Source organism: Bidens hawaiensis, unplaced genomic scaffold (assembly GCF_021521415.1).
Source record: "Bidens hawaiensis isolate Kalapana, Puna unplaced genomic scaffold, B.hawaiensis_p1.1 tig00024029_1, whole genome shotgun sequence".
NCBI classification, from domain to species: Eukaryota; Viridiplantae; Streptophyta; class Magnoliopsida; order Asterales; family Asteraceae; genus Bidens; species Bidens hawaiensis.
This window is the reverse complement of record NW_027493790.1, coordinates 138117-164497: the sequence shown is the minus strand read 5'-3', so window position 1 is coordinate 164497 and position 26381 is coordinate 138117. Positions and strand designations below refer to the sequence as shown.

The 26381-nt window shown below is 38.0% G+C and overlaps 3 protein-coding genes and 1 pseudogene across 4 annotated transcripts; 1 reads left to right on the top strand and 3 right to left on the bottom strand.

Moving 5' to 3' along the window:
• Positions 1-8970: 8970 nt before the first annotated feature.
• On the top strand, positions 8971-10326 carry LOC143568651 (histone H2A.6-like). Its single transcript, XM_077054751.1, has 2 exons — positions 8971-9218; positions 10070-10326. The coding sequence occupies exons 1-2, from the start codon at positions 9030-9032 to the stop codon at positions 10280-10282; spliced, it is 402 nt and encodes a 133-aa protein (XP_076910866.1). The 5' UTR covers positions 8971-9029; the 3' UTR covers positions 10283-10326.
• Positions 10327-11634: 1308 nt separating this feature from the next.
• LOC143568647 (formin-like protein 5) lies at positions 11635-16149 on the bottom strand. Its single transcript, XM_077054749.1, has 6 exons — positions 15985-16149; positions 13810-14260; positions 13151-13733; positions 12881-13086; positions 12572-12807; positions 11635-12490 (listed from the first exon to the last, which is right to left on the bottom strand). Exons 1-6 carry the CDS (start codon positions 16147-16149, stop codon positions 11657-11659), a joined length of 2475 nt encoding a protein of 824 aa, XP_076910864.1. The 3' UTR covers positions 11635-11656.
• Positions 16150-17189: 1040 nt separating this feature from the next.
• Positions 17190-18293, bottom strand: LOC143568650 (photosynthetic NDH subunit of lumenal location 3, chloroplastic-like; annotated as a pseudogene). Its single transcript, XR_013141605.1, has 3 exons — positions 18018-18293; positions 17456-17742; positions 17190-17362 (listed from the first exon to the last, which is right to left on the bottom strand). The product of XR_013141605.1 is annotated as a photosynthetic NDH subunit of lumenal location 3, chloroplastic-like (transcript).
• Positions 18294-21223: 2930 nt separating this feature from the next.
• LOC143568646 (autophagy-related protein 18f-like) lies at positions 21224-25651 on the bottom strand. Its single transcript, XM_077054748.1, has 5 exons — positions 25460-25651; positions 23486-24274; positions 22531-23403; positions 22314-22456; positions 21224-21627 (listed from the first exon to the last, which is right to left on the bottom strand). The coding sequence occupies exons 1-5, from the start codon at positions 25649-25651 to the stop codon at positions 21333-21335; spliced, it is 2292 nt and encodes a 763-aa protein (XP_076910863.1). The 3' UTR covers positions 21224-21332.
• Between the last annotated feature and the right edge of the window lie 730 nt (positions 25652-26381).

Here is a 26381-nt window from a genome sequence, read left to right as displayed (position 1 = left end):
AGAATGTGATTGGTGATGTGTCCTCCGGTGTACAAACAAGACGTAGCTTGAATGAGCACACCTGTGTTTACACAAGCATCAAGGAGACAGGGATAATCAACGAATGCTTGTACACTTGCTTTATCAGCCAGATTGAACCGAAGAACTATCAAATGGCTCTAAAGGACAGCTCGTGGGTCGAAGCCATGCAAGAAGAGTTGGCTCAGTTCAAGAAAATGGAAGTATGGGATTTGGTTGAAAAACCGAAGAATGTGCATGCGATAGGCACAAAATGGGTGTTTAAGTGCAAGAGAGATGAGAAAGGGATTATTATAAGAAACAAGGTAAGGCTAGTCGTTAAAGGTTTTAATCAACAAGAGGGGATTGATTATAATGAAGTGTTCGCTCCTGTGGCAAGATTGGAAGCCATTAGATTGTTTTTGGCATTTGCTGCTTATAAGAAGATGAAGGTATTTCAGTTGGATGTGAAGAGTGCGTTTCTGAATGGGAAAGTTGATGAGGTTGTGTATGTTGAGCAGCCTCCGGGTTTTCCTGACCCAGACTTTCCAGATCACGTGTACAAGTTAAGCAAGGCATTGTATGGATTACATCAGGCACCTCGTGCCTGGTACTCAACTTTATCAGATTACTTGCTTGAAAATGGGTTTGAAAGAGGAAAGATTGATAGCACGTTGTTCTTCAAGAGAGAAGGAAGCGACTTCCTGCTGGTGCAAGTCTACGTGGATGACATTATCTTTGCTGCATCAAAAGTCTCCATGTGTCAGGAGTTTGAGGCCGTCATGAAGAAAATGTTTGAAATGAGTGCTATGGGTGAACTAACTTTCTTTTTAGGATTGCAGGTTGATCAGAAGAAGGATGGGATGTTCATTCATCAGACGAAGTATGTCCATGATGTTCTCAAACGATTCAAGATGGAGGTCAGCTCTCCATTTGATACTCCAGTCTGCGTCAATCACAAATTGGGTGCTGATTCAGACAACGATTCAGATGTGGACCCAACTCAATATCGGGCTATTATAGGTTCTTTAACGTACTTAACTGCTTCTAGGCCTGATATAATGTTTGTTGTTTGTCTTTGTGCACGCTTTCAGGCAAACCCAAAAGAATCTCATTTGAAGGGTGCAAAGAGGATACTGCGGTATCTCAAGGGCAAGCCGAAGCTGGGGTTGTGGTACCCGAGAGGAGGAGACTTGGAGCTAGTCGCTTACACAGATTCTGATTATGGAGGGTGCAATCAGAGTCGGAAATCAACAACAGGTGGATGTCAGTTTCTTGGTGGCAGATTGGTGTCGTGGCAATGCAAGAAGCAGACTTCAGTCGCAATTTCAACCTGTGAAGCAGAATACATGGCAGCATCCAACTGCTGCTCCCAGGTTCTTTGGATTCAACAACAGTTGCGCGACTATGGTCTGAATTTCTTACTTACTCCTATTTGCATTGATAACACAGCTGCTATCTCAGTAACTAACAATCCCGTGAAGCAAAGTAAAACTAAACATATTGACATACGTCATCATTTTATACGGGATTGTGCTGAGAAGAAACTGATTGTGCTTGAAAAGGTGGATACGCTTGATAATTTCGCTGATTTATATACTAAAGCGTTTGACAAAACAAGATTTCAAAACCTTATTGAGCTGAATGGGATGATCAATCCCGAGTAACTATGCTTTTTATGTTTATTAAAAAAAAAAAAAAAAAAACGTCACTATCGCTTAGAATTATGTCGGTTGCCTCAGTTTGAAGGACATGTCTTAGGACATGTTTAGTCCTCATTTCTACTTGTAGAATATGAGGATAGCCATTAACCAGATGACTGAAAGTGACCGGGACGGTTTATGATGAGTTTTCATTATTTCGCTTAAAAATAGTCGATCATACTTAGTTAGAAGGACACATACTACTATGTGGTCGGTCCAGCTGATCCATTGGATCTTCGGGATAGCCGTTTACCTGAAGACTTTGTTTTGGTCGGGGCGATTGATGTTAAAATTTTTCTTTCTGGGAAATGAAATTATTTTTCAAGTCTACTACTTCGTAAGAAGTTCGTTTGCTATGTTTAACAGAAAATAGATCCAACCTTGGAAAATGATAGATATACTGTTTCTGTGTGCTTAACTAGTGAAGTTATTAGGCTTAAAAGGCTTTAGGACAGTCATTGTATGTCATGGTAGCTTTTTATGGTGCGTAAAAGTAGATGTGATACAAACTAAAACTACTCGATTTTACGTGGAAACTCCTTAAGAGTTTTGCATGTCTTCATATATATCTTTTCGAATGATAGGCAGAAAACCGATTACCCAGTCATACACGAGCCCGTGAGTGTTCTGATTCCCGTGAAGATAGCGTTTCAAGAAACTGCAGTGATCCAGATTCGGGACTTGCAGTTGTTTACTACTCTGAAGTCTATGTAAATGTTGTTCGTTTAAAAAAAAAAAAAAAAAAAAAAAAACCTTATGAGTTATTGAAACATTCTAGAGCTAACAATGTCAAGACTTCTCAATCATGGAGTAAGAAAGAGAACGGGAAGCAGATGAAGAGTACTTACAAACTTAATCAGACACTATGGGTCGAATTCAATTCGGGGTGACTTGGGGAAAGCCAAATACGCTTTGAGAATAGATAGGAGGCATCATAATCTATGAGTTGTTGCCCACTTAATTTTTGAGCTTACTTGAACTTAACTCGTATCACAGAAACGATGAAAACCACTTTAAGTTATTTACCTGCTTACAACCTGTTTCTTTATGTCATAATACAGCTAAACACGGATCTATGTGACAGTCACGTAATTAGTATGATTCCTGTTCGGATCTTTTCTAAAACGTAGTAGTCCCTATCGAGACTGAAATTTGATCCCTTATACTTTAATTGTTAAAAGTTTTCTTTTTATGTAGTTGTATGCTTTTATAAATGGTTACTTGGACTTGATCGTGTTATTTAATTCTTAAAGGAAAGTTTTAAAAGTAAATTGCAAAATGTTCAAATTATAAGGGTTGATTTTGTAAATATAGGCGAACTTGTGAATAACTTCGCCTAGGCGAAGTTAACCGTAACTTCGCCTGTATAATCTCTGACCCTATATAAAGAATTTTTAAAGTCAAACTGTTCATAACTTTCAAAATCAGCGAACTTATACTCCCCGAGTTAACAGCGAACTTATCTAGATTTATCTGTTCATCAATTTCTTCGATTTCAAACCGATTTAAAGGTTTGTTGGGTCATTATATCGTATAATCCATGTTCATTGATGTTAATCTGAGGTCGTTTCGACCTGTTTCGTGACCTCGGTCGATCGACCCTTATTTTCAAACTTGTTTTTTACGTGTTCATACCCAACCTAGTCGTCTAGTTATCCTTCAAATCTTGTGTTTAAGAGTCCTAAATCTTCACATTAACCAGAAACATCAAGTTTTCGGAAGTTTGAAAAGATCTTACTGTCGCCGATTCAGATTCAGGCGAACTTAAGGATTAGGCGAAGTTATCCGCAACTTCGCCTGAGGATTAACTTCGCCTGAGGCGATGTTGTGAGGCGATGTTGTGGTGAGGCGAAGTTATCATTAACTTCGTCTGGACCTTTTTAACTTATCGGTTATTAGACGAACTTAAAGCTGAAGCGAAGTTGTTCCCAACTTCGCCCCACCTTTAACTTCGCCTATACAGATTTTTTTTCACAACTTCGCTCATGGTAACAAGCGAACTTGTGTTATGCCTTAACGTTTATCTAACTTGGTTCGTTTGTTGCAGATATGGCTGCAGTAGCAGGTGCTGGAGGTGCTGGAGGAGATGACGGAGATAATCAGAGGCAATTCTTCCCGGGTCACAATATGTATATCACCTTAGACCCGGAAGCGAACGGAGTTGAAGATTACCGCGAGATAATCACTTTCCTCCTTCGCTCGAGGATATTCCACGCAATCACTACGACTCTGCCGATTTCCTTACCCAATATTGAGGATTTTTGGCAGACGGTGGAATATGATTGCCGCGTTGAGCCCCCGGTTATGCGAGCAACCGTCAACAATCAAGAAGTTCAGTTCTCGTCTGAACAAATTCGGGTGGCGTTACGTTTTGGAGAGGAGACTAGGGATGACCCTACAGAGTTTGTTGCTCCGTTCCGCGATGGAGCATTTCTACGAATGGGCTATTCTGGTCCATTGGGCGATACACAACGGAGGAAGGGTTTCCTACTTGTCAGTGGCGCTTCCTCATGCACGTAATGATTGTCTGCATGTCTGGGAGGAAGGCGGGCACTGATGGTATGGGTGCGACCATGCAGGTTATCAGAAGAACCATCTTCGCCGGATCTAACCCCTCGTGGGAAACATCTATTTAACCCCCAGATTATCCGTAATCTGCCCGGGGTCACTCAGTGTTTCTTCATTGGCGCCATCCGTGCATAAAAGCTAGAACTACTTCTTTTTCAGTTTTTTCAAACTTCTGGAAAGATGGTTAAGGTTACTCCGTTGCCAAGGCCAACGAGTGACCAAGAAGCCCCGGTAACCACAACCCCAGCTACTGGGGGGAACACCGGCGAGCACACAATATTTACGAACACTACCCCGGTTACCCAAGCCGGGACAAGTACAGTAAATTTTACGAACACTACCCCGGTTACCCAAGCCGGGGCAAGTGCAGTAAATTTCTCCCTGGGATTTACCGATGCCCAGTTGGAGAAACAACAGACGAGGCTCCCCCGCCAAACACTTGAACAAGTTAAAGCGTGGGCGGAAGCACGTCAGAAGGAATTCCAAGCTGAGTTGGACGAACGCTTACGTTCCATCCAACAGGCTGACGAATTTGGAAGCACTCGACAGCTCAACATGAGCAGTGACTGCGAGTACTCGGATGATGGCCAGGAGGAATCCGACACCGACGCAAACCCTCGCCGTAGGGCGAAAGGGAAGCGTAAGGAAACGGATTTCCAGCCAAGAAGGAATTTCGAGAAAACCTTCAAACCGAAGAACGTGGGGGGAAACCCACGTGACTTCTCCAAAACTTTTAGACCAACTGCTGCAAATGCGGGAACGTCCAAGTTCGCAAGGGACATTGCGGAAGCAATCGCCCCGAAAAGTGCCAAACAGATGTCCAACATCGGCACTTATGATGGTATATCCGACCCAGACGATCATTTGAACAGATTCATAGCGGGGGCAACCGTCAGCAACTGGACGGAACCCACGTGGTGTTATATGTTCCAGATGACGCTCGTGGGAGCGGCTAGAGCGTGGTTCGACCGTCTACCGGTCCACCACATCTACGATTGGGCAGACTTCCAACAGAAGTTCAGCCAACACTTCAGTCAACAAAGAAAGTACACTGAAGAGCAATGGACAATCCTCAACTGCATCCGAGAGGAAGATAAGTCTTTACTAGACTTCATCACACGCTTCAATTCAAAAAAGCTAAGTCTGGGCAACATTAGCGAAGATCTTGTTCGTGCTGCTTTCGTCCACGGCGCTTAAGACCCGGAGCTCATCCGCACCTTAACGGGTAAAGATAGCATGCCATCCACATGGGATGCCATCATGACAGCGGCTAAACGCTTCGCGGAAACGGAAAAGCAACTGGGTAGAGATCTTCCTCAGAGCACAAACCTCTACACCCAGAAAACAAGAGAAAACAATGTCCTTACCGCCCGACTAAACAAGAAGAGGAAGCTAGGCATTTGGCAGTCAAGGGTAAACTTTGACACCTCATCCGGCTCGCAACCTCGGTTACGCGGAAAGGATAACATGCGGTCGTCGTACCGTAACTCCTGATGGACGCCACTTACCAAAAGCGTTACCGAGATATTCGACACCGAGAGGCTCCCATGGCCAAAGGCTCCAATAATCCGAGAGCGTCACAACGCTGATCAGAGCAAATACTGTGACTTCCACAGGACAAAAGGCCACAACACCGAAGAATGCATAGACTTGAAGGACATCGTCGAAGCATTTGTCAGAGATGGGATGCTCGCACACCTCGTGGCGTAATGAATGCTAAGCAGACTAATGCGTGAAGAACCCCGGTTGGGGAACACAAGAATGAAACTGCAGCTTCAATGTTGGAGACTACATACTGCATAAACAACGAGATCCCGAACCAGGTGCATATCGGCTCGATGGCACTCCCATCCCAATAACATGGAAGGGAGCTCAATTACACAGTTTACATGTAGATCAATTCCAAACTCGTAAAGAAAAGGCCCAGAGCCACTTCTAATGGAAATGATTCTCCTTATCACATTGATGCTGATGGTCTTACATTTATACTTATGAACTTTCCACACTGATATGCCGGTCTTCACCGCATACATAAGTGGGGAAGTAAGTCGTTGCGTGTGGAAGGCGGCAAAACCCGCATAAACACAAAAAACGGCAAACCTTCACGCAGGTCAGTCATAGGTAAAGTTTGGTCACCCCACTAAATGAAAGTGCCGGTCTTACCCGCACAAATCATGATAGAGGAAACCGAACTAACCTATTGACAAACGCACGTCGAACGGTTAATTTATTCAAAACACTGATGCCGGTTTTCACCGCATAAGTGTAAAGAAATCGTTGCGTGTGGACGGCGGCAAAACCCGCGTAAACACAATAAACGGAAAACCTTCACGCAGGTCAGTTATAGGTAAAGTTTGGTGATCCCACTAAATGAAAGTGCAGGTCCTAACCGCACAAATCATGATAGAGGAAACCGAACTAACCTATTGACAACCGCGCGTCGAACGGTTAACCTATTCAAAACACTTAGAAAAATTCTAACGAAAAGATGAGGAAAACCTCCACGCAGGTCAGATATAGGTGAAGTTTAGCCATCCTAAGTGCAAGTGACGGTCTTACCCGCACAATCACGAAGGAGGAAGCAAAATTTCAACCTATTATCTACCACGTTTAACGGTTAACTTATTCTAAACACTTAGAAAATTTCTAAGAAAAAGATGAGGAAAACCTCCACGCAGGTCAGATATAGGTAAAGTTTAGCCATCCTACTAAGTTACCCGCACAATCACGAAGGAGGAAGCAAAACTTCAACCTATTATCTACCACGTTCAAAGGTTAACTTATTCAGAACACTTGGAAGGTTGCTAATTTAAACTAAAGTATGCATGAGCAAGTCATATAACGTTTATAAAGCAAGTCATCCAGTGAAAGTAGCGGTCCTACCCGCACAAAGATTTATATTTCATAATAATTCAAGTATTACAAGAATGGCCAGGTATCTACCCGCCTACAAGAATATAAATCTATACAATGTAAACATATCCTAACAGTGGGAAGGGATCTAAAGGTTCAAGCTTCAGGACCCCTCCCTCCAAACCCACTTGTACCCGCACCATCAGTTGGCTGTGGCGGTTCAAGGGAGGTCTTGAGAATGGTTAACCCATCATCAGCAGCAGCAACTTCGTTCACCTTCTCCACCACTGGATGCGGGAAGACAGCATACTGGTTCACTGCTTGGTCATAAGCAGCTTCAGTATCTACATCATATAAAGGGAAGTTGGAAGGCGGGATGCCCTTTTCAACGAACCCTAGACCAAGCAGGAAGCCAGCCTTTTCCCCATCCTCATGAGAAGCGTTGAGGGCTGCGCTCATGGCATCGTCATATGATGTGTCCGTGAAGACCCGATGCACAGCCTACAAAACAAAAATACAAGTATCAAAACCTTTTCTAAGTATAAAGAAAAGCGTGAAGACATTATGAAGCTAAGCTTACCTGCGACAACGCTTCTCGTAGAAGCCATTCCTTGGTAACCAGAGCCTCCTGGAGGGCAGGTTGAGCTTGGTTACGGGCGTGTTCTGCTTCACTTTTATTAAGGTTGGCAAGCAACACTTCTTTAGCCGCAGCCTCTTCGACGCCCTTAAGCTTACGCTCAGTATGGTCAAGCACGCCCCTCTGGTCCAAGATCTCCTGGAGCTTCTTGGCGTCTTCCATGGCCAAGGCATCATGAGCCTGTTGGAGCCTCTCTAGTTTGGCTTTAAGTTCCTCATTCTCGAGGCGTAGAGGATCAGCAACAGCTTCAGCCTTGGTGGCCCTCTCAGTTGCGTTCCGTGCAGTCTCCTTAGCCAGCCGAAGCTGTTCGTTAACAGCTTGGGCAGACTTGGAACGGGCCTCGAGACGGGCCTGAACTTCAACCTCAAGGGCCTTGAAGGCCTTCTCCTTCTCCGCAGCAACAGCGAAGAGCCTCATGTTCTCCTCTCGGACAGCCCGCGCCTGAGCTACTTCTTGGATCCGAGCTGCCTTTAACTTGTCGTTTTCACGACAAAGCAGCTCGACGCGCGGCTGCATCCGGGCTAGGAGAATCCGGAGCTCATTTGTCAACCTACCCTCCTGGTAGCTTGACATTGCTTCCCCCAGCGCCCCCTTGGGGCGGCGTGGCGCGCCCACTCGACGCATTCTACAGGCGTTCGAAGGGTTGTTCCTCGGCGGATGTTCCATCGTGGAACATACACTTCATTGGAGCCAACATATATTGTAGAGGGAAGGTTCACATGGTAACAACATAATTTTAAGTTAAGACGTATTGTGCAAAACGGAGCCAACAGAATATATCGTCGCAAGTTGCAGTGCAATGCTGTCTATATGCAAAGAATATGATACTAACTCGATCCAATGTTGTCTATATGCAAAGAATATAATACCAACTCGGCTCGCCTCAACGCGACGGATTAGATTAGTAGTTGATAATAACTTGAAAATCTCAATACAAACAAAGTTTACTCGTTTTCTTTTCACAATACACACACAACTCCAACTAAAAAAAACAAAAGAAAAAAAAAGAAAAGGTTTAAAAAGATACAACAATGACATCAAAATCAAACAAATCTAAACCCCACATCCACCACACCCAACTCACAATCCAACGGCCACAATCCACAATCCTCACACTCCACTCTCATTGGCTCAAACACCACCACCCCAACCACTATATAACCAAACCCACACCCAAATTCTTTAACACAAACCCATTCATTATCCTTAATATTATTATTCCCATTTTACCCTTCGCTGGTTTATTATAATTATCACCCACCACCAAATCAATGGCCGGAAGAGGCAAAACCCTAGGCTCCGGTTCGGCAAAGAAGGCCACTTCAAGAAGCAGCAAGGCCGGTTTACAGTTTCCGGTTGGTCGTATTGCTAGGTTTTTGAAAGCCGGTAAGTATGCTGAACGGGTCGGTGCCGGAGCTCCGGTTTACCTCGCGGCTGTGCTGGAGTACCTTGCTGCTGAAGTAAGTTAGTTGGTTTTGGTGTTATATGTTTAATAGAAGTTGAATTGAAGCTGAAATTGAAAATTTTTAGGGTTTGGTTGGATCTAGGGTTTTGAAAATTTGGGGGTTTTGTGGGTTTTGTGAAATTGATTGTGTATAGATGCTTGAGTTGGCTGGAAATGGTTAGTTTGCTATATGTGTTCAACTTTTTAGGGTTTTGATGTTTCTAGGGTTTGGTTAATTTGGGGGTTTTCTGGTTTTTATGAAATTGATTGTGTATAGATGCTTGAGTTGGCTGGAAATGGTTAATTTTGCTATATATGTGCTCATCTGTTTAATCAAATTTGAAATTTTTGGTTTTTTTTTTTCAAATTGAAATTGAACTTTTTAGGGTTTTGTTGGGTCTACAGTTTTGAAAATTTGAGGGTTTTGTTATTTTTGTGAAATTGATTGTCTGTTGCTTGTGGGGTTGGCTGGAAACAATCAATTTTGTTATTTATGTGTGTACAGCTTTTAATTGAAATTGGATTTTTTAGGGTTTTGTTGTTTTTTTTGGGTTTAATTTTATTTTTATTTTTTCAAAATGAAATTTATCATCATTAGGTTCTTGGGTTTATCATCTTTAGGTTCTTGGGTTTGCTGGAAACACTTGATTTTGCTATATACTTGTGTATCTGTTTAATTAAAATTGCAAATTTTAGGGTTTTAATGTTTCCAGGGTTTGATTAATTTGGGGGTTTTGTGGTTTTAATTAAAGTTGATTTTTTTTTGCTTGTGATTTTTCTGTTTAATTTTAAGTTGAAATATGCAGGATTTTGTTATTTCCAGGGTTTGATTAATTTGTTTTTTTATTAATATTTGATTAAATGTAGGTGCTTGAGTTGGCTGGAAATGCTGCAAGGGATAACAAGAAGACTAGGATTGTGCCGAGACACATTCAATTGGCGGTGAGGAACGATGAGGAATTGAGTAAGCTGCTTGGCGATGTTACCATTGCAAACGGTGGTGTTATACCAAACATTCATAACCTCTTGCTTCCGAAGAAGGCGGCTGGATCTTCAAAGGCAGCTGTGGATGATGAGTAGAGAGTGATGGGATACGGAGAACCGAAAGCGTATTTGGTGTTGTGATGTTTTAGTGTTTTAATGTAGTGGTTGTGGTGTTTGGATAACGGATGTTTGTTTTAGGAGGAACTGGAGATAGGGTTTCGATTATATATGTTTATAAGTTTTAATTGAATCAATGAAATGTTCTAAGAATGGTGTTTAACATGATCTTGATGTGTGTCTTGCAATTTTGGTGTCTGTTTGACTGAACTGAAAGTGTATGACTCGAATCGGATGTTGCGATATCACCATCCGATTTTTCTATGTTGGTTTGACATGGCATTGTAATATATTCAAACAACTATCAACATTTGGTAATTGATGACAGTTCTTAGCTAAAAACAATTGTTGTGTAGTCGGAATAAAAACCGCTACAGGTTGTTGTAACTGATGTGTAGAAGTGGGTGACTGCTGATTCGATAGCACAATGTCTATCGAAATCAATTGAAAAAACATGTTGATTTGGAACAAGTTTGGTAGCACAAAGCAAGATACAAGTGATTTTTTTCAAAAAGGTGTATTTTAGAAATAAAATTAGGTTAATGGGTTGGTAAAAAAAAACAGAGATAGGTTACTATCCCTAATAGCAGTTTAGGAGGAAGTGACATATGTAATCAGTCATTGCAAAAAACTAATCTGTCATTCCCAATAGCGGATTAGGAGGAAACCTATTTCACCCCGTTAACCGGCATTAGTTTTAACAAACCAAGTTAACCCAGTTAGTTTTTTAACAAACCAAACTAACCGCTATTAGGGATAGCGGATTAACCTATTTCCTTTTGTTTTTTACCAGCCCATTAACCTAATTTTATTTCTAAAATACACCTTTCTGAAAAAAAAAATCAACACAAGTAGGACTTTTGTTCGTCAAACAGAAACATGGACTAAATAGTACCCAAAAATCGATCCGAACTCAAATAAGAACACAAACACCGCCCAAGTTTATGGTTTTTGGTTAAAAAACCGGAAAAGTTTCTACAACTGCACCAAGCGTCCCAAGATCGGTTTACATTTAATTTGGGATATGATTTTGGCTTGATATGCTGCTACCACACATCAACTTGTTTTCCTTACCAAAACGGTTATTTTCTACTTAGATGACATATCTCAAATCCAAGCTTTCCGGGAAATAGATCTTCAGATTTCATTGTTTTGCATATATAAGTATTTAGTACACAAAATACTTGCATATTCTCCCAAATACTCCTAACTATTTTCGGCTACAATTGTGTCTTAAAGCAAGAATTATGTTCGACATGATTTTTCATATTTCATAAAGCCCGTTACGAACAATGACATACATACCTGGCTTATGTTACATAAAAACCAGTGGACTGATTGCAGACCATTAAACTAAGCCTCCTTCTCTGGACCCCCGTCGTCTTTTTTCACACCCGTTTGCAAATCATCGTTTTCCAGTAACTCGAGTGACACACCATCTTTCTTCTTCAGTGGTTTTATAGGAGCAGCCTCAATCTCTTTACACACCTTTTCTAAAATAATCAAAAAATCACGAACAACGGAAAACAATCTCAACCCTTCATCTTTCCCAACATTTCCGTGAAAGTAATCCACTGTACTTTTCACAAGCGCCATTATTCTCTTCTCTTCTTCAACCATCCATGAAATATCCTTCTCAGCAGTCTTCACAAAAGTCGATAAAATAAGCCAAAATTCATCTACTTCTGCATCCTCCGATTGTTCTTCCAAACTCTTCATATCTGTGGTCAACGACTCTTGTGCTTTCACGAGACCATTTGCAAGTTTAGTAACCGAATTGCTTAACACATCAGCATCAATAAATGCTGCTTGTGTCACATTTTCAAGCTCACTACTCAAACCAGAAACCACCTTGAGCCCGAGTCTGCAGTAATGTTCATCTGCTTCTTCTTTAGAAGGTTCCAGAAGAAGGTCTTCGGTTTTAATGATGTGGATACTTGTATTACCATCTTTGGCCGCTCGGGCAACTCGTGTACCTTCACCCCTCATGATTTCTTGAACTACAAAATGTAAAAGAGTTGTTTTTCCATCAATTCCTTTCACATCCGAGAGTTTTAAGAGCGTGTCCAGTTTAAACGCTGTTGCACTGCCACGAAATGTTCCAACATTCATCCGGTTCCCGGTTTTCAAAACCGCTTCCAGTAGTTTGGAGAACAATCGGCTTTTTTTAAGCTCTGTACAAGCAGCCTGTGAAGTGAATGGGTTCAAATTGTCACATCAACAAAAGTCAAAACTGTTGTAATGGATTCAGATGTGAAAAGTTTAAACCTCTAAAGTTTCAAAGGATTCTTTTATGTTGGCTTCCTCATCTTGAAGCGTGCACATGAATAACAACGATTCCAGCCTTCTAAATGCGTACGGTATTTCAACTAGTTTTTTTAAAAATCTTTCTGCAGGCCCGAGCCGACTAAGATCACCACCATATACCCTTAAACTCATTTCTTCTTCATTAGTCGGTGCCATTTTTAGCAGAGTTTGAACAATTTCTATAGGTAGTTCGTTTCCTGAATAAATTTTATAAAAAAGTTAGAACGACTCACGACATATTCAAATGTTTAAAGTTTATAAAAGAATTACCTTCTATAAGTGCAGCAGAAACTTCTTCAATTGTTACATTTAATGCTTTTAAGAGAATAGACAAGTTTTGTGCTTTTTTTGTATCGATAACTTGAATGAAAGGCATCTGCGGTTCTTTTGGTGGAGTGTTCTTGGTGTCATGATCCTTGTTCTTTCCATGTGGTGCTTGATAACCGAATAAACTTTCAATCGTTTCTTCATTAAACCTATTGATTAAAAGATTCTGTTATGCTAATTTAATATTAAAGAAGTAAGAATATTATAACTTACTGAAATGATCCTTGGTTGATTTTATCCCAAACCATTTGTTTATCAGGATTAGCCAAAACTTTATCCCAAAAGAACGGTTTTAGCTTAGTTTTAGAAGCATTGGTTGAATCAGTATGATGTAGCGCTCTGATACTTGCACCTGACCACCGAGGAGGCGGTGGGGCCCCAACTGAATTCCTTCCAGGTATGGGCGGCGCTGGTGGAGGCGGTTTAGGTGCTGGTGGTGGCGGTTTAGGGGGGGCTGGAGGAGCGGTGGCGGGAGAGCGGGGAGTGGCGGCGGGAGAAGAAGCTGGAGAACCACCAGTGACTGGCGGTAGTTGGTGAGCCGAATCTTTCCCTCCAACTGGAGACCGTATAACAGATTCTGTCTTTTTGGTAGGGTGTAAAGACGATTCTGCCCTTATAGCTCTAGGCTTCAGAGTATGTTGTTTTACCTTTGGAGTTGGAGGTTCTACGGGTGGATCCAAAGACGCCTTCATTTGCAGACCTGAATCGACAGACACGTTCGCATCCGTCTGTCCGTTTGATTCATTTTCAGTATTCTTATGTTTACTCTTTGGTTTTAACAGTTTTTTAAAAACACCTGCAAAATTTAACCGAATCAGAAACACACATCGATGAAAAGTGAAAACAGCATTTATTTTATAAGTTTTAAGTACCACTAGTAGATTTCTTGTTGGGAAGAGGCTTTTCGTCTTTTTTAATGGCAGCCAGACCTTTTTTCTTAGCATAACAATAAAAAGAAACACCAGCAACGCAAAGTGTGACGATTGCAGTAACGATTACAACAACAGCAACTGTTGCAGGGCTAACAGTTTCAGCCAGCCTGCGTCTTTTGGGTGCATCATTAGGTTTGTTTAAAGAAGATAATAAATACTCCGTGTACCACTTTTCAGGAAGCTTATCTTTTCTGGATTTGGATAAAGTGATTTGTTTAGTTTTCAAACAATCTAGTACAGTTTTCTTGACGTGTGGATCTTCGATATCAATAGCTTTTAACAATCTTTCCTTTCCTATAAGGGTCGTGCCACTGTCACAGTATTGGAGATCTTGACAATATTCCATGGAAGAAACCAACTCTGCTCCGCAGTTTTCCCATAATAACTCTGCCTGCAGCCAGTTAATTTCATTAAATCTCAATGACCAGAAAACAAGCACAAGATTTGACATATTATAGTTCTCATTCAGTTCGGTTCTCATGTGTTCCCCTTGATAAATAAGCATAAGCAAAATGATTTGGTATAAACGTTAAGCTAAAGCAATGGTTTATTCGATTCTAAAGTAATATTTGAAGTGCTGTAAACAAACCGAACCGAACCGAACCAGACCTTGTTCATGTTCGTCCGTTAAGCTCTTATTGGACAAGCAAAGGTTCGCGAACAACTAACTGAACGAATTTTTTTGTTCGTGTTTGTTTGTTCATTAAGAAAATGAACTTTTTCGTGAATGGCTCAGGGACACAAATGAGCACAAACAAAAATGAGCGCAAACAACGTTTTATTTGATTGGCTAACCGAAAACGGTCATTGTCAACACTTCGGTCCATCTACCAAGTTTACGTTGGTGTTTTTTTAACATTTGTATTGATATGTTAATTTTACATATAAATTGATCGCATAATACTCATGTATATGTTAGTTAACAAAAATGTTAAGATTCGAAAAATAATTAACAAGTATCAAAAACCTTCAATGCACAAACATAAACAAACAAACATTAGCGAGCATAAATAAATGTAAACGGACACAATTGAACGAACATGGCCTTTGCTCGTGCTTGTTCATTTAGTCAACCAAACGAGATTCCTTGTTCATGTTCGTTCATTTATAACCAAACAAACAATTCATGAACAGTTCACCGAACTTTCGGTCCATTTACTGTCCTAATAAAAAGTATTAAAAACCTTTAATAAACAAACATAAAACAAACAAACAAGCATTAACGAACTCACTATCGCATGTTCGTGAACACAACTAAACAAACATGACCTTAGTTTGTGTTCGCTCATTTAGCTAACTAAACGAACATGGCCTTTTCTCGGTTTGTTCATTTAGTCAACCTAACGAGATTCCTTGTTCATGTTCGTTCATTTATTAGCCAAACGAACATTAACGAACAATTCATGAACAGTTCACCGAACTTTGGTTCATTTACTGCCCTAATAAAAAGTATTAAAAACCTTTAGAGGGTGTTTGGGATTGCTTATTTCACCATCTTATAACTTATAAACTTTTTGAAAACCAGTAAGGTGTTTGGGATTGCTTATATTGTGAGAGGATAAGTTTCATAAGTTACAATGTTGTAACTTATTAACTTAATGAACAGTTATAACGAGGTAAAATAAGGAATCCCAAACACCCCCTTAATAAACAATCATTAATGAACACAGTTATGGGATGTAATGAACACAATTAGGTTATACATTTAAGATGTTGCATTTGAACTGAATATGAACTAATTGCTGAATTTGTAATCAAAAGATTGCTATGTGTAGTTTTTGGAGCTTATGAGCGTAACTCGGTCATGCATTGAAGAAGTTGCATGTTACCTTCATATGAACTAATTGTTGAAATTTTGTTTATATCATAAAATAAACAATCATTAACAAACTCATTATCGCATGCTCATGAACACAATTAATCGAACATGACCTTAGTTTGTGTTCGTTCATTTAGCTAACTAAACGAAATTCCCTTCCCTGTTCACGTTCGTTCATTTATTAAATGAACTTCCTTCCCACCGCTCCTATTTCAGTAACTATTCTCACACAGGACTTTTCACAAACACCTGGTGTGCACCTGGTCAAAGTATGAACAAAAGTAGATTACCAGTACCGTGTCATCATCAATCGATTCCTCCCAATCGATTCGATCGTCAACGGCTAGCTGCTGCCGCCGATTACTCTCTGAATTCAAAGCCTCTGCCAACAAGGAGTAATGTATAATGATAACTGTCATCAACAGAATCACCATTTTGGCGCCCATTTTTCCCCAAAACATCAATTTGAATCATCTCATTGTCAATCGAGGCTTTAATTATGAATTGAAACAATGTCATTGGCCAGCAATGGATAATTAGGGCTTCGAATTGTGCTAACAAAAGCCCTAAATTAAATTCGTTAGTTATTATCACAACGGGGAACGTTCACAAAATGAACGGTTTTTCACATCATTCTACGTCACGTTTTGTCCTAAATTCATCCTTTTATTATTATTATTATTATTATTATTATTATTATTATTCAGGATCAAATACATTAACCGATTTGTTGTTATTATTAAGTTTGTTTTTATAATTGTTTGTTATTTTTTGTTTGTATTTGTTGATTTTCGATTATGAGACGTTATAAGTATTTGTTAATTTACATTTTTTTTGTTATTATTAAGTTTTTTTTATGATGTTATAAGTATTTGCTGTTATTATTTTGTTGCTGATTTTGATTCTTTTGTTGTTATTATTAGTTTTTTTCTTTATTATTATAATACATTGTTTATGTAGATTGACATTGTAGTTGATATTGTTTCATACGTTCTCATTTTTGGTATATTGGTATCGTTTTCTACGTTCTCATGTTAAGATTATTTTGTACATGAACATTCCTCTTATTATTATTATTAATTTTTTTTACAATAATTTTACTTTTTTCCTAATTCACCTAAGCCTTGATGAAACGGGGTTGCGGGACTTCAGATCAATGTGAGATGATGTGGCAAGCCTACAAACCTAAACCTTTTAAGATGAACAATTTGTTAGGACTTTCCATATGATATGGGATATAGCGTGACCACCATGAGAATGTTAAGTATGGTGTGTGCTAAAAATAATGAGTAAGGAGTGAATGAATGTAAGCCTGGTAGTTGAATTGTATTTATACAGATATTATATTTTTACAGTGATGAAGTGGTATGCAACAGTATTTCATGTATTCATTGTTCATAATCTTATTTTAGTGTTGGGCGTGGCTTGCTTTCTCCGATACAATGCCTCGCACAAGTATTGCAAGTTTCGAAGATAAATAAGTACACATAACAAACGCGGAATTCATATAAAAATGTATACAAAAGTTCATTTAAAATCATTCACACTCAATACATTTTGATCCCAAGAAACAATTCAAGCCATTCTAGTCATAACTTCTTGAAGAATAACCGTCGTGTCCTTATACAACGCTTCCGTTTGAGGAAGATCTTGTTGTTTCACCGCGTCTTCTAGCTATAAACCAACCACAAACATATCAGAAACCAAATACATTTTTAACCGACTTTTAAAACCTTACACGCTAAAATTTTGTTCTATCATATATACCTTTTCGACGGTATTGAACAATCTATTAGCGAGATCAAGGAGTGGTGGCTTATTGTCGGGTGTGGCAGCCGAGATGACTTTATCAAAGTCAAAATACATGAGTGTTGACTTTAGTCTTAAATACTTTCTAACATAGTTCCATGCATCTTTCCCTATTAAATCTCCCAATGCAAGAAGATCAAATGCGTACTTCTTTAGCCGAAATTGTCTTCCTTTCGTCCCAATATCCGCTATGTACACACCCGTTTTGAGAAAAGAACGCGTGCCCGTTTCCACATTGTCAATCACTACAATGAGTCAATGACAAAACATAAGATTGACCAAAGTCAAACCTAAAGAGTTTGTAACTCGAAATTCGATCCGAATCGTTAACCGTTTCAAAATTTCTTGATGGTTAATTGAAGTAAATAATAATTAGCTTCAGTCAAAAAAATATTTGTTACTATTTTACATCACAATGCTTAATAATTTAGAATCCAAAAGTGACAAGTTTGACCTTAAAAAGTCAAAGTCAAAGTCAAAGTCAAGTCAATGTATCAAGAGAGGGATGCTAGAGAATTACTATTAGCAGCCCGTGGTATCGGGATGGGTCCGGTGAGCCAGAATCCATTGTCTTCGGCTAGAGAAACCGCAACATTAGAATTGATAAACAATCCAATGGTGCCAAAGCCTAATGCTAGTCTTCTAGTTGGTTTTAGTGAGTCGGTTCGGGTTCATCCGCCTTGTTTCCGGACAAACTAGAGGCAGTGACATCGGTGCGTGGTACCTTGTCGCCCGAAAGCTTAGGAATGGCCGGAAAAGTGGTAAAAATTTGGTGCAAATTTGCTGTTGGAGACATGGTTTGTTGTAAGTGTTAAAAGAGTTGATAAGAGTGTTATGGGCTTTGTTGTGTGTTGGATGGAAGATTGGTTGGAGTTAGTTACGAGCCACCAAATAGATATCCTAAACTGAGGGTATTTTCGTAATTTACAAACATGAAAATTTTTTTTGTTATCCTGAACATTTTTTTTGTGTGGATATTTAGTGGTAATATATTAAATATTTTATATTTTATATAGTTAGGCATTTGTAAAAGAAAAAAGTTACCATACTCTATTAAGATGTTATTTAATAATATTTATTAACTACATCTTTATTCTTTTATTATATTTAATAAATGGTTTTGTTTTACGTAAAGCTAGCGAGAAAATACCCGTATGTTGAGAGAAGTGTAAATTTCTTTGTTTTCTATGTACTCGGTAAAGTAAGCGAAAGAGAATACAAAAAGTTATAGTCATAATATAACCAAAATTGTATTGAAACTTATTTTAGGTGACATGTGACGGTCAAACCTGCTTGCTACGAAAACCCCAAAAAATGTAATGTGTTTGGTTAATTGATTAATTTAATATTTGACTTAAATTAAAAAAGAATAAAAGGAATAAAAAACTAAAATAATCAAAAAGAAAAATAGGACACTTGTACACAAAGCTAAACTACTTGTAAATTACTGTTTTTTAACGGCTAACAAATAATTTATTAAGAAACCGAGTCGAACAACTACATTTTGAAACCCAAACAACCGCCAAAAACAGAACACAAACATAAACGGTACTACAAACATCTACATTTTGAAACCTAACCAATCCTCCCAAGAAGCTACAAACATTCTCGACCTATTCCGGATCCATGAAAGCCGTCCACTTCTATTTTCTTCAACACTCTATCTAGATCAGCCAGCTTCCGATTAAAGACCAAATCATTTCTCGTTTTTCATATATTTCAAATTGCTACCACCTTGTAAATTACTATACATCTAGCTTTTAATTAATGGAGGTATAAATGGCTTAATTTATATATAATTGCATGTTTATGGATAACTATTCGGTTTCCTTGCACGTCACGTTGATAGATAAGGTCAAGTGATGCTTTTGGTTGCTTCTTTTAAGACTTTATGTTGAAGAATATTAATTAAACATTTTTATTTCTTGAAAGTTAAAACAAATTAATTTGTAATTAAAACAATGTTGAAAAACTAGAATATCATTAATTATTAATATCAACTACAATTTTACAAAGAAATCATCACATTTAGCATTATGCAACAAAATAATAAGGTGGTGTTAAGCGGTCCTTCTTTATATGATTTTTATTAAATGTACGCTTGCTTGAACTTATCAAATCAGTTATCATTTACTTTTAACATTATTTACATACATATTAAATCCCTAAACATTTTATTTCAGTTAATATTCTCCAGTATTTTGTTATTATTAATTATTATTATCATTGCCATTGTTATTATATATATATATATATATATATATATATTTAATAGTATCAATATTAGTATAAGTCTTTCACACACGCGCATATTTATATATAGTTTTATAAATATAATAGTACATCGATAATGAATATTATTATGATCAAGGAGAATAAACAAAAAAAGGAGAAACAAAAAAAATATAATAATAAAACATTATAGAAATAAAAAAATAAAAATAAAACTTTTAAAGAAGGGCCATAAAATTTAAAAAATGTTAGAGGGTAGTAATGTGTCAAATAAAATTATTAAATGAAATCAAAGTTAGGGAAGGAGGTATTGACAAGTAAGAGAAAGTAACTCGCTTTATTACATTAAAGATCTCAGACCTACTTAAATTTTCATCGATCATTGTAGGTGAAATCACTTTCGTGTTACTTTTTTCATTGCATATAGTCAACAAAACATAAGGTTTGCTCATTTAGTCTTTCCCGTAACGTATTACGTCTAATTTTCACGTATCTAAAAATCTATGTTCTTGCGTGGATATTATACATATAAATAAACTAATTTCATATCCTTGTGTAAACAATACATGCTTAGAGATCACCATGAATTAGTGCCTTGATAATAATTTTATCGATCACGAAATCCAAACATATCGGTACTCTTTACAATAATTCACCGTCAATTGCGTTTCAATCAGGTAGGTAACTGGTGTTGTACAATATTATCAACTTATCAAAAGTTCATAGCACGACTGATATCACTTCCTCTCCTCGAACTTAAATGCACATTGTAAAAAGTTGTTTTATAACATACCATAAGCTTTCAAGACTGGAAACAGACACTAAAATGAGCAAATGAATATGATGATGGAATCATGTTACAACTGATCATTCAGAGGTTATTTACACAAGTCAATGAAAATCCAAATATACATTAGAAACCTCATGCCTACAAAATAAACACAAAACATCAATGATTGTCATCAGCATTATGTTCTTTCGAGTCTCGTAATATTAATCAAACTTCCTGTCAAACAGGCTGAGTGATTTATTACAAGGCCGGCCCTCAAGGACGGCAGAGTGGTTGACAGACCTCTGGCCGACGCCACGCTAGGCCCAAAATTTTTATTTTTTTTAAATTTATATATATTTTTAGAATAAAAAATGTGTATTTTTTATTTTTAAGCTCAATTACTCGACGCATTTAAGCCTATTTTTATACAAAATTATTTTTGCACAAACCAAATCATAACCAAGCAAGCCCATTTAAAAATTTAATTATTTAAACCCAACCAAAATCCTTTTTACTTAATTCGGCCCAAAATTTTTTACAATTCTCAGAGACGGCCCTATTTTATTAGTAGCTCATGACATAATAAACTGTTAAATTTTCTAAGCGGTTATGTAACAAACTCGAACTTGTTTACGTTAAAAAAAGATTAATATATTAATATGCATTAAAAAAATTTTAAAAATTATTTAAAAGGTCAACCCACCTGCTTTGACCCGACCCGCTATCAGTTATAACTCGTTACCTAATCCACCCGTTCGACTCATATGAGCACAAACCAGTTTTGACCCGTAACCTAAAAAAGCGCTAAAGCGTATAAAATAACCTTACCTTTTAATCAAACTCGGCACCTTGATCTTCAAAGTGGTTCTCGAGTTTCTGACCTATGTCGCTATTTACAAGCTCCGAACGGGTCCCACTGACCGAGTGTTGTATGCTATCTACAGTCTCCGGTCGAGTTTGAGATACTGGACAGCTGTCACTATTTACAACGCTATCATCCTCCCCCGTTTCTTCATCGCCCTTCTCAAGTCCACCCTCGGTTTTCGTGCTGGGCTCGTGTGTAACAACCTTCTCGTGTTCATGTAACACGTTATTGTTGTTGTCGTTGTCATCTAAAGCGTGAACTCTGAATATAGCGCGTTATTTATAATGCATAAAACATTAAAACTAGGGGTGTCAAATGTGACCCATGGATTGAATGGGTTGTAATAAAATGTATATAATGGGTTAGAATGGATCAAACTAAAAAAAGAAAATGATTGAAACGGGTCAAAACGGGTTGGCATTTCTTGAGTTTTTTTTTAATTTATTTTTTAATTTTTTTTATGGAACGAGAAAAATGGAGGAAACTTTTTAGTTTTTTTACTTTTTTAGTTTTTTATTTATATTTCGAGTTATGATTTTTTAATTTTTTTTTTTTGAATTTTTTAATGAGGGGTTTTTGAAATGGGTCAAAATGGTTTGAGATTTCAGAAACCCTCACTAAAATATTCAAAAAAAATAATTAAAAAATCATAACTCGAAATATAAATCAAAAACTAAAAAAAATAAATAAACTAAAAAGTTTCCTCCGTTTTTCTCATTCCATAAAAAAGAAAAAGAAAAAGAAAAAGAAAAACCCTCAAGAAATGTCAACCCGTTTTGACCCATTTCGATCCATTTCTTTTTTTAGTTTGACACATTCTGACCCATTATATGCATTTTCATTATATACAGTTTATTACAACCCATTCAACCCATGGGTCACATTTGCCACCCCTAATTAAAACCTATTTAAATCGTTTTAATCATAAAATAAGATAAATTATTTACCTTGTGTTTTGAACTTTCGGTCCTCGAAGATAATCAACAGCAGGAATCAAATATCGAGATTTAACTTCAACCGTGCGAGTTGGAATATTCTCTATCTCCGACACGTTAATAACATCGTCTATCATTAAAGACTGAAAAAAAATCTGCAAAATACAACAAATTTAGAAATAAAAATTAATGGTTCATGTTTTAAACATATTAACGAAATGATCTGCACCTGCGATTTTGCCCATAATGGCGTCTGCAACGCGTGCATTTGTAATTCCGCTTCAGAAATATAAACATGGTTTTTTTCCTCAGCATTAACACTTTCTTTCTTGATTTTACTCGCACCTTCAAAACAATCGGTTTTCTCGGGAAACACTTTTCTAGTATCTATATGCGCGTTCTCGCCATAAACGTCAATATTTTCTTCTCTTTCTCGTTCTCTTCGGTTCTGTTTATTAAAAATATGCCACTTCTGAATCGGGTCAATGGTCAACTTTAAACTATTATCCACTTCAGATGATACCCGCAACGCATACTGTATCACCGAACCAGAAGACGAAAAAACTAGCATATAGTACTTCGATAACGCGGGACCCGAATCTAAATCCGGGTCATTTTTACCCTTGCATTTATGGAAAGTAGACGCAATAATCGACACCGCCAGCCCGTTCACCACGTTTCTCCACCCGTTGTTTCCAGTTCTTATTCTGCCGACAGCCAAGAGTGTAACTGGCGGCTTACTGGCAGCATCGTACGCGCATTCTTCACGGGAGTGCATATTAACCGGGCCACCGGTTGGAGATATAGCAAAAAGATGACTCGTGCCCCGTGAAGAACTTATCGTGATCCAACGGCTGTCAAAGCTAAAACTTATGTCCTGTATAACCGCGTTTGTAAACCCGCGTTGAAGCCTGTAAAGATGCGTATAAGACGCATCGTTAGCAGGCCCCGGTCCGATACGAAAAACGTTAAAACTATGACCGTGAACCGAAGCTGTTACCAATAAAATACCACTTGGGTCGAAGCACAACGACGCGATCGGACAATCGTGCGCTTTAAATTGAGCGATAACAGATTTGCTCACAACATCTCTCACAATCACCTGACAAAAATAAACATTTTATTAACTTCATCAAATCAAAGACAAGGGTAAAATGGTCATTTTTATCGATTAAACAAAATACCATTCCGACATTCTCTGTATCTGGTGAACGACCCGTGTCATTTACTTGCTGTGAAATATTACCTTCGGGTAAATAATATCTAGACAGCTTCTTATACCCGATATCCCCGAGTGTAACAATCCCGACAGCTAGCTGCTTGCTCGACTGTTTTGCATAGTGTGCAACAATGCTTCCGTTTGAGCCCGAAGTAGTAACACTTTTCGGGCCCGTAAGATGCTGCGGACTAACACATGTGTTTGGTGATGCCACCATGCTACCACTGTAGGCCATCCATCTTGGGCCCATAGCAAGCGGGCCCAGCCCGATACTTTCAAACCTCGACGAGCTTGTAGCTATAGGGTTAGTAAGAACCGTGTACTCTCGTTCTAATGTAGCAGCATCAAAACAATGTATTTGTGCAGCTTGCAAAACCGCAACGATACGAGAACTGCATCGTACCGAGTAAACTACAGATCGGAACTTCAGTTCTTTTATATAAGATCGGGATTTAAACGAGTAGAACCATACGACTGTCGGCATATATCCATTGTTTATGTTATTATTATTATTTTTTATGTTACTGTCGCTAGAAACGCTGGGCCCGCCACAAAGTACCAGCAGCGGGTGATCGTTTAGTTTTGAGAGTATTTGCATAAACGAAACGGGCCCGTCGAACCGTGAGACTATATTGCGAATGTTGTTTGCGTGTTCAACATCCCATACTTGGAAACCGTGTTGATACCCGAGTAATAGCACGCGGTGTGAGGTACCGTCTTCACATGCCAGCTTGTCAAACCCGGCCCATAGCACCTTTTGTTGAAAAACACATAAAAGGACTAACGGGTCAATTTGGGTGAATATTGTTGCATTCGGGTCCATTTGGTTCGGTTCAAATTATACAACAGGTAATTTTGCAAACGGGTTCTATTTGGTTGAAGTCAAATTATACAGACGAGTCAACTTAGGTCTAGTCAAAGTATTCAACGAGTCAAAACGAGTTACTCTTATAAAACTTGCTAACTTAAAACGGGTTGAATGTTTTTTTTCATTTCAACCCGTTCCCACTTTTTTCGGAAGTCGTAACCCATTTTGACCCAAACCATATTAATACTTTTTAAAAACGGGTTATTTTGGCCCGAACCAAATTATTACCTTTTTAAAAGCACGTGTTTGACCCGAACCAAATTATTACCTTTTTAAAAGCACGTGTTTGACCCGAACCATATTGATATTTTTTAAAACAGGTTATTTTTACCCGAACCAAATTCATACTTTTTGAAAAAGACGTATTTGACCCAAACCATATTAATACACTTTAAAAACGGGTTACTTTGACCCGAACCAAATTAATACTTTTAAAGACGGTTTATTTTGACATGAACCAAATTAATACTTTTAATGGCGGGCTATTTTGACCCGAATCAAATGAATACTTTTAAAAACGGTTTATTTTGACCGGAACCAAATTCGTACTTCTTCAAAAGAGCAAGTTTGACCCGAACCATATTTACGTTTTAAAAATGGGTTATTTTGACCCGAACCAAATTAATACTTTTAAAGACGGTTTATTTTGGCACGAACCAAATTAATACTTTTAATGACGAGCTATTTTGACCCGAACCAAATTAATACTTTTAAAAACGGTTTATTTAGACTGGAACCAAATTCATACTTCTTCAAAAGAGCAAGTTTGACCCGAACCAAATACTTTTTAAAAAAGACATACTTGACCCAAACCATATTAATACTTTTTTAAAACATGTTATTCTGACCCGAACCAAATTATTAATACTTTAAAGACCGGTCCTTTTGACCTGAACCAAATTCATACTTCTTCATAAGAACACATTGGACCCGAACCTGTTTTGCCCATTTTGCCCATAACCCGTTTGACCCGTTACCGACCCGTTTTCCTAAGCTGACACATTCATCATCAAGATTCATACACCTAACTAAATAAACAAACCCTTTCCAACTTATAACAAATTAACTAACCTGATCAGGACCCGAATCCGAATCCCGGTCCACAATCGCAGCAGCCGACCGAACAGTCGATGCAACGGTGGATGCACTGGATGACACAATCCTCAAATAACTTGAAAATGATCGAATCGAACTCGGTATAATCCCATTATTATTATTATTATTGTTATTATTATTCCTTTGCTTCTGATCAGTCTTCCTCATGACAAAAACAAATAATAATAATCAATCCAATTAATCAAACACAAAACATAATAGAAACCTTGTTTTGTTCCCTAACATAAAACAACGTGTTGAAATCAAACACGACAAGAACAAAACAAACAAATTAACAAAGAAATAGATGTATTTATTAACAAGGCAAAGAAAGAATATTATTAATAAAAGTGGAAATGAAAATGTTAGGGTTTTGTGGGTAAGATGTATATATACATATAATAATATGAATATGAATAATATTATTATAGGATGAAGATGAAAGCAACGGATAGTAGTTGAGAAATGGATAACAAGTTATTTATGGAAGAAACAAATAAGAAAGAAGAGTTTGATTTACGGAATTTAATTTAATTCATGAGAAGAAGAACAAGAGACTGCACCCACACGTGTGTGTGTATATATATATATATATATAGTTGGTTTTTAACTTATGTTTTGTGTGTTGTTTTTGACTGTGGTTGTAAATCATCTTTGATTCTTTTCAACCTTCCTTTTTGTCGGCTGGATTTTACATTTTCAGCCCTTTTATAGGGGTTAAATGGTCGGTTAAGGTGTAATTTGTTTTTTCAGATGTAAAACGTTTGTATCTGCAGGCATCTGTAGAAGAATATGTGGACCAAATCTATGTAGTATGTAAGAAGAAGACTGCTTTTTAACGCTTTTAGACTGCTAAAATAATTGGTGATGGTGTACGAACTGTGAAAGTGGATGATGA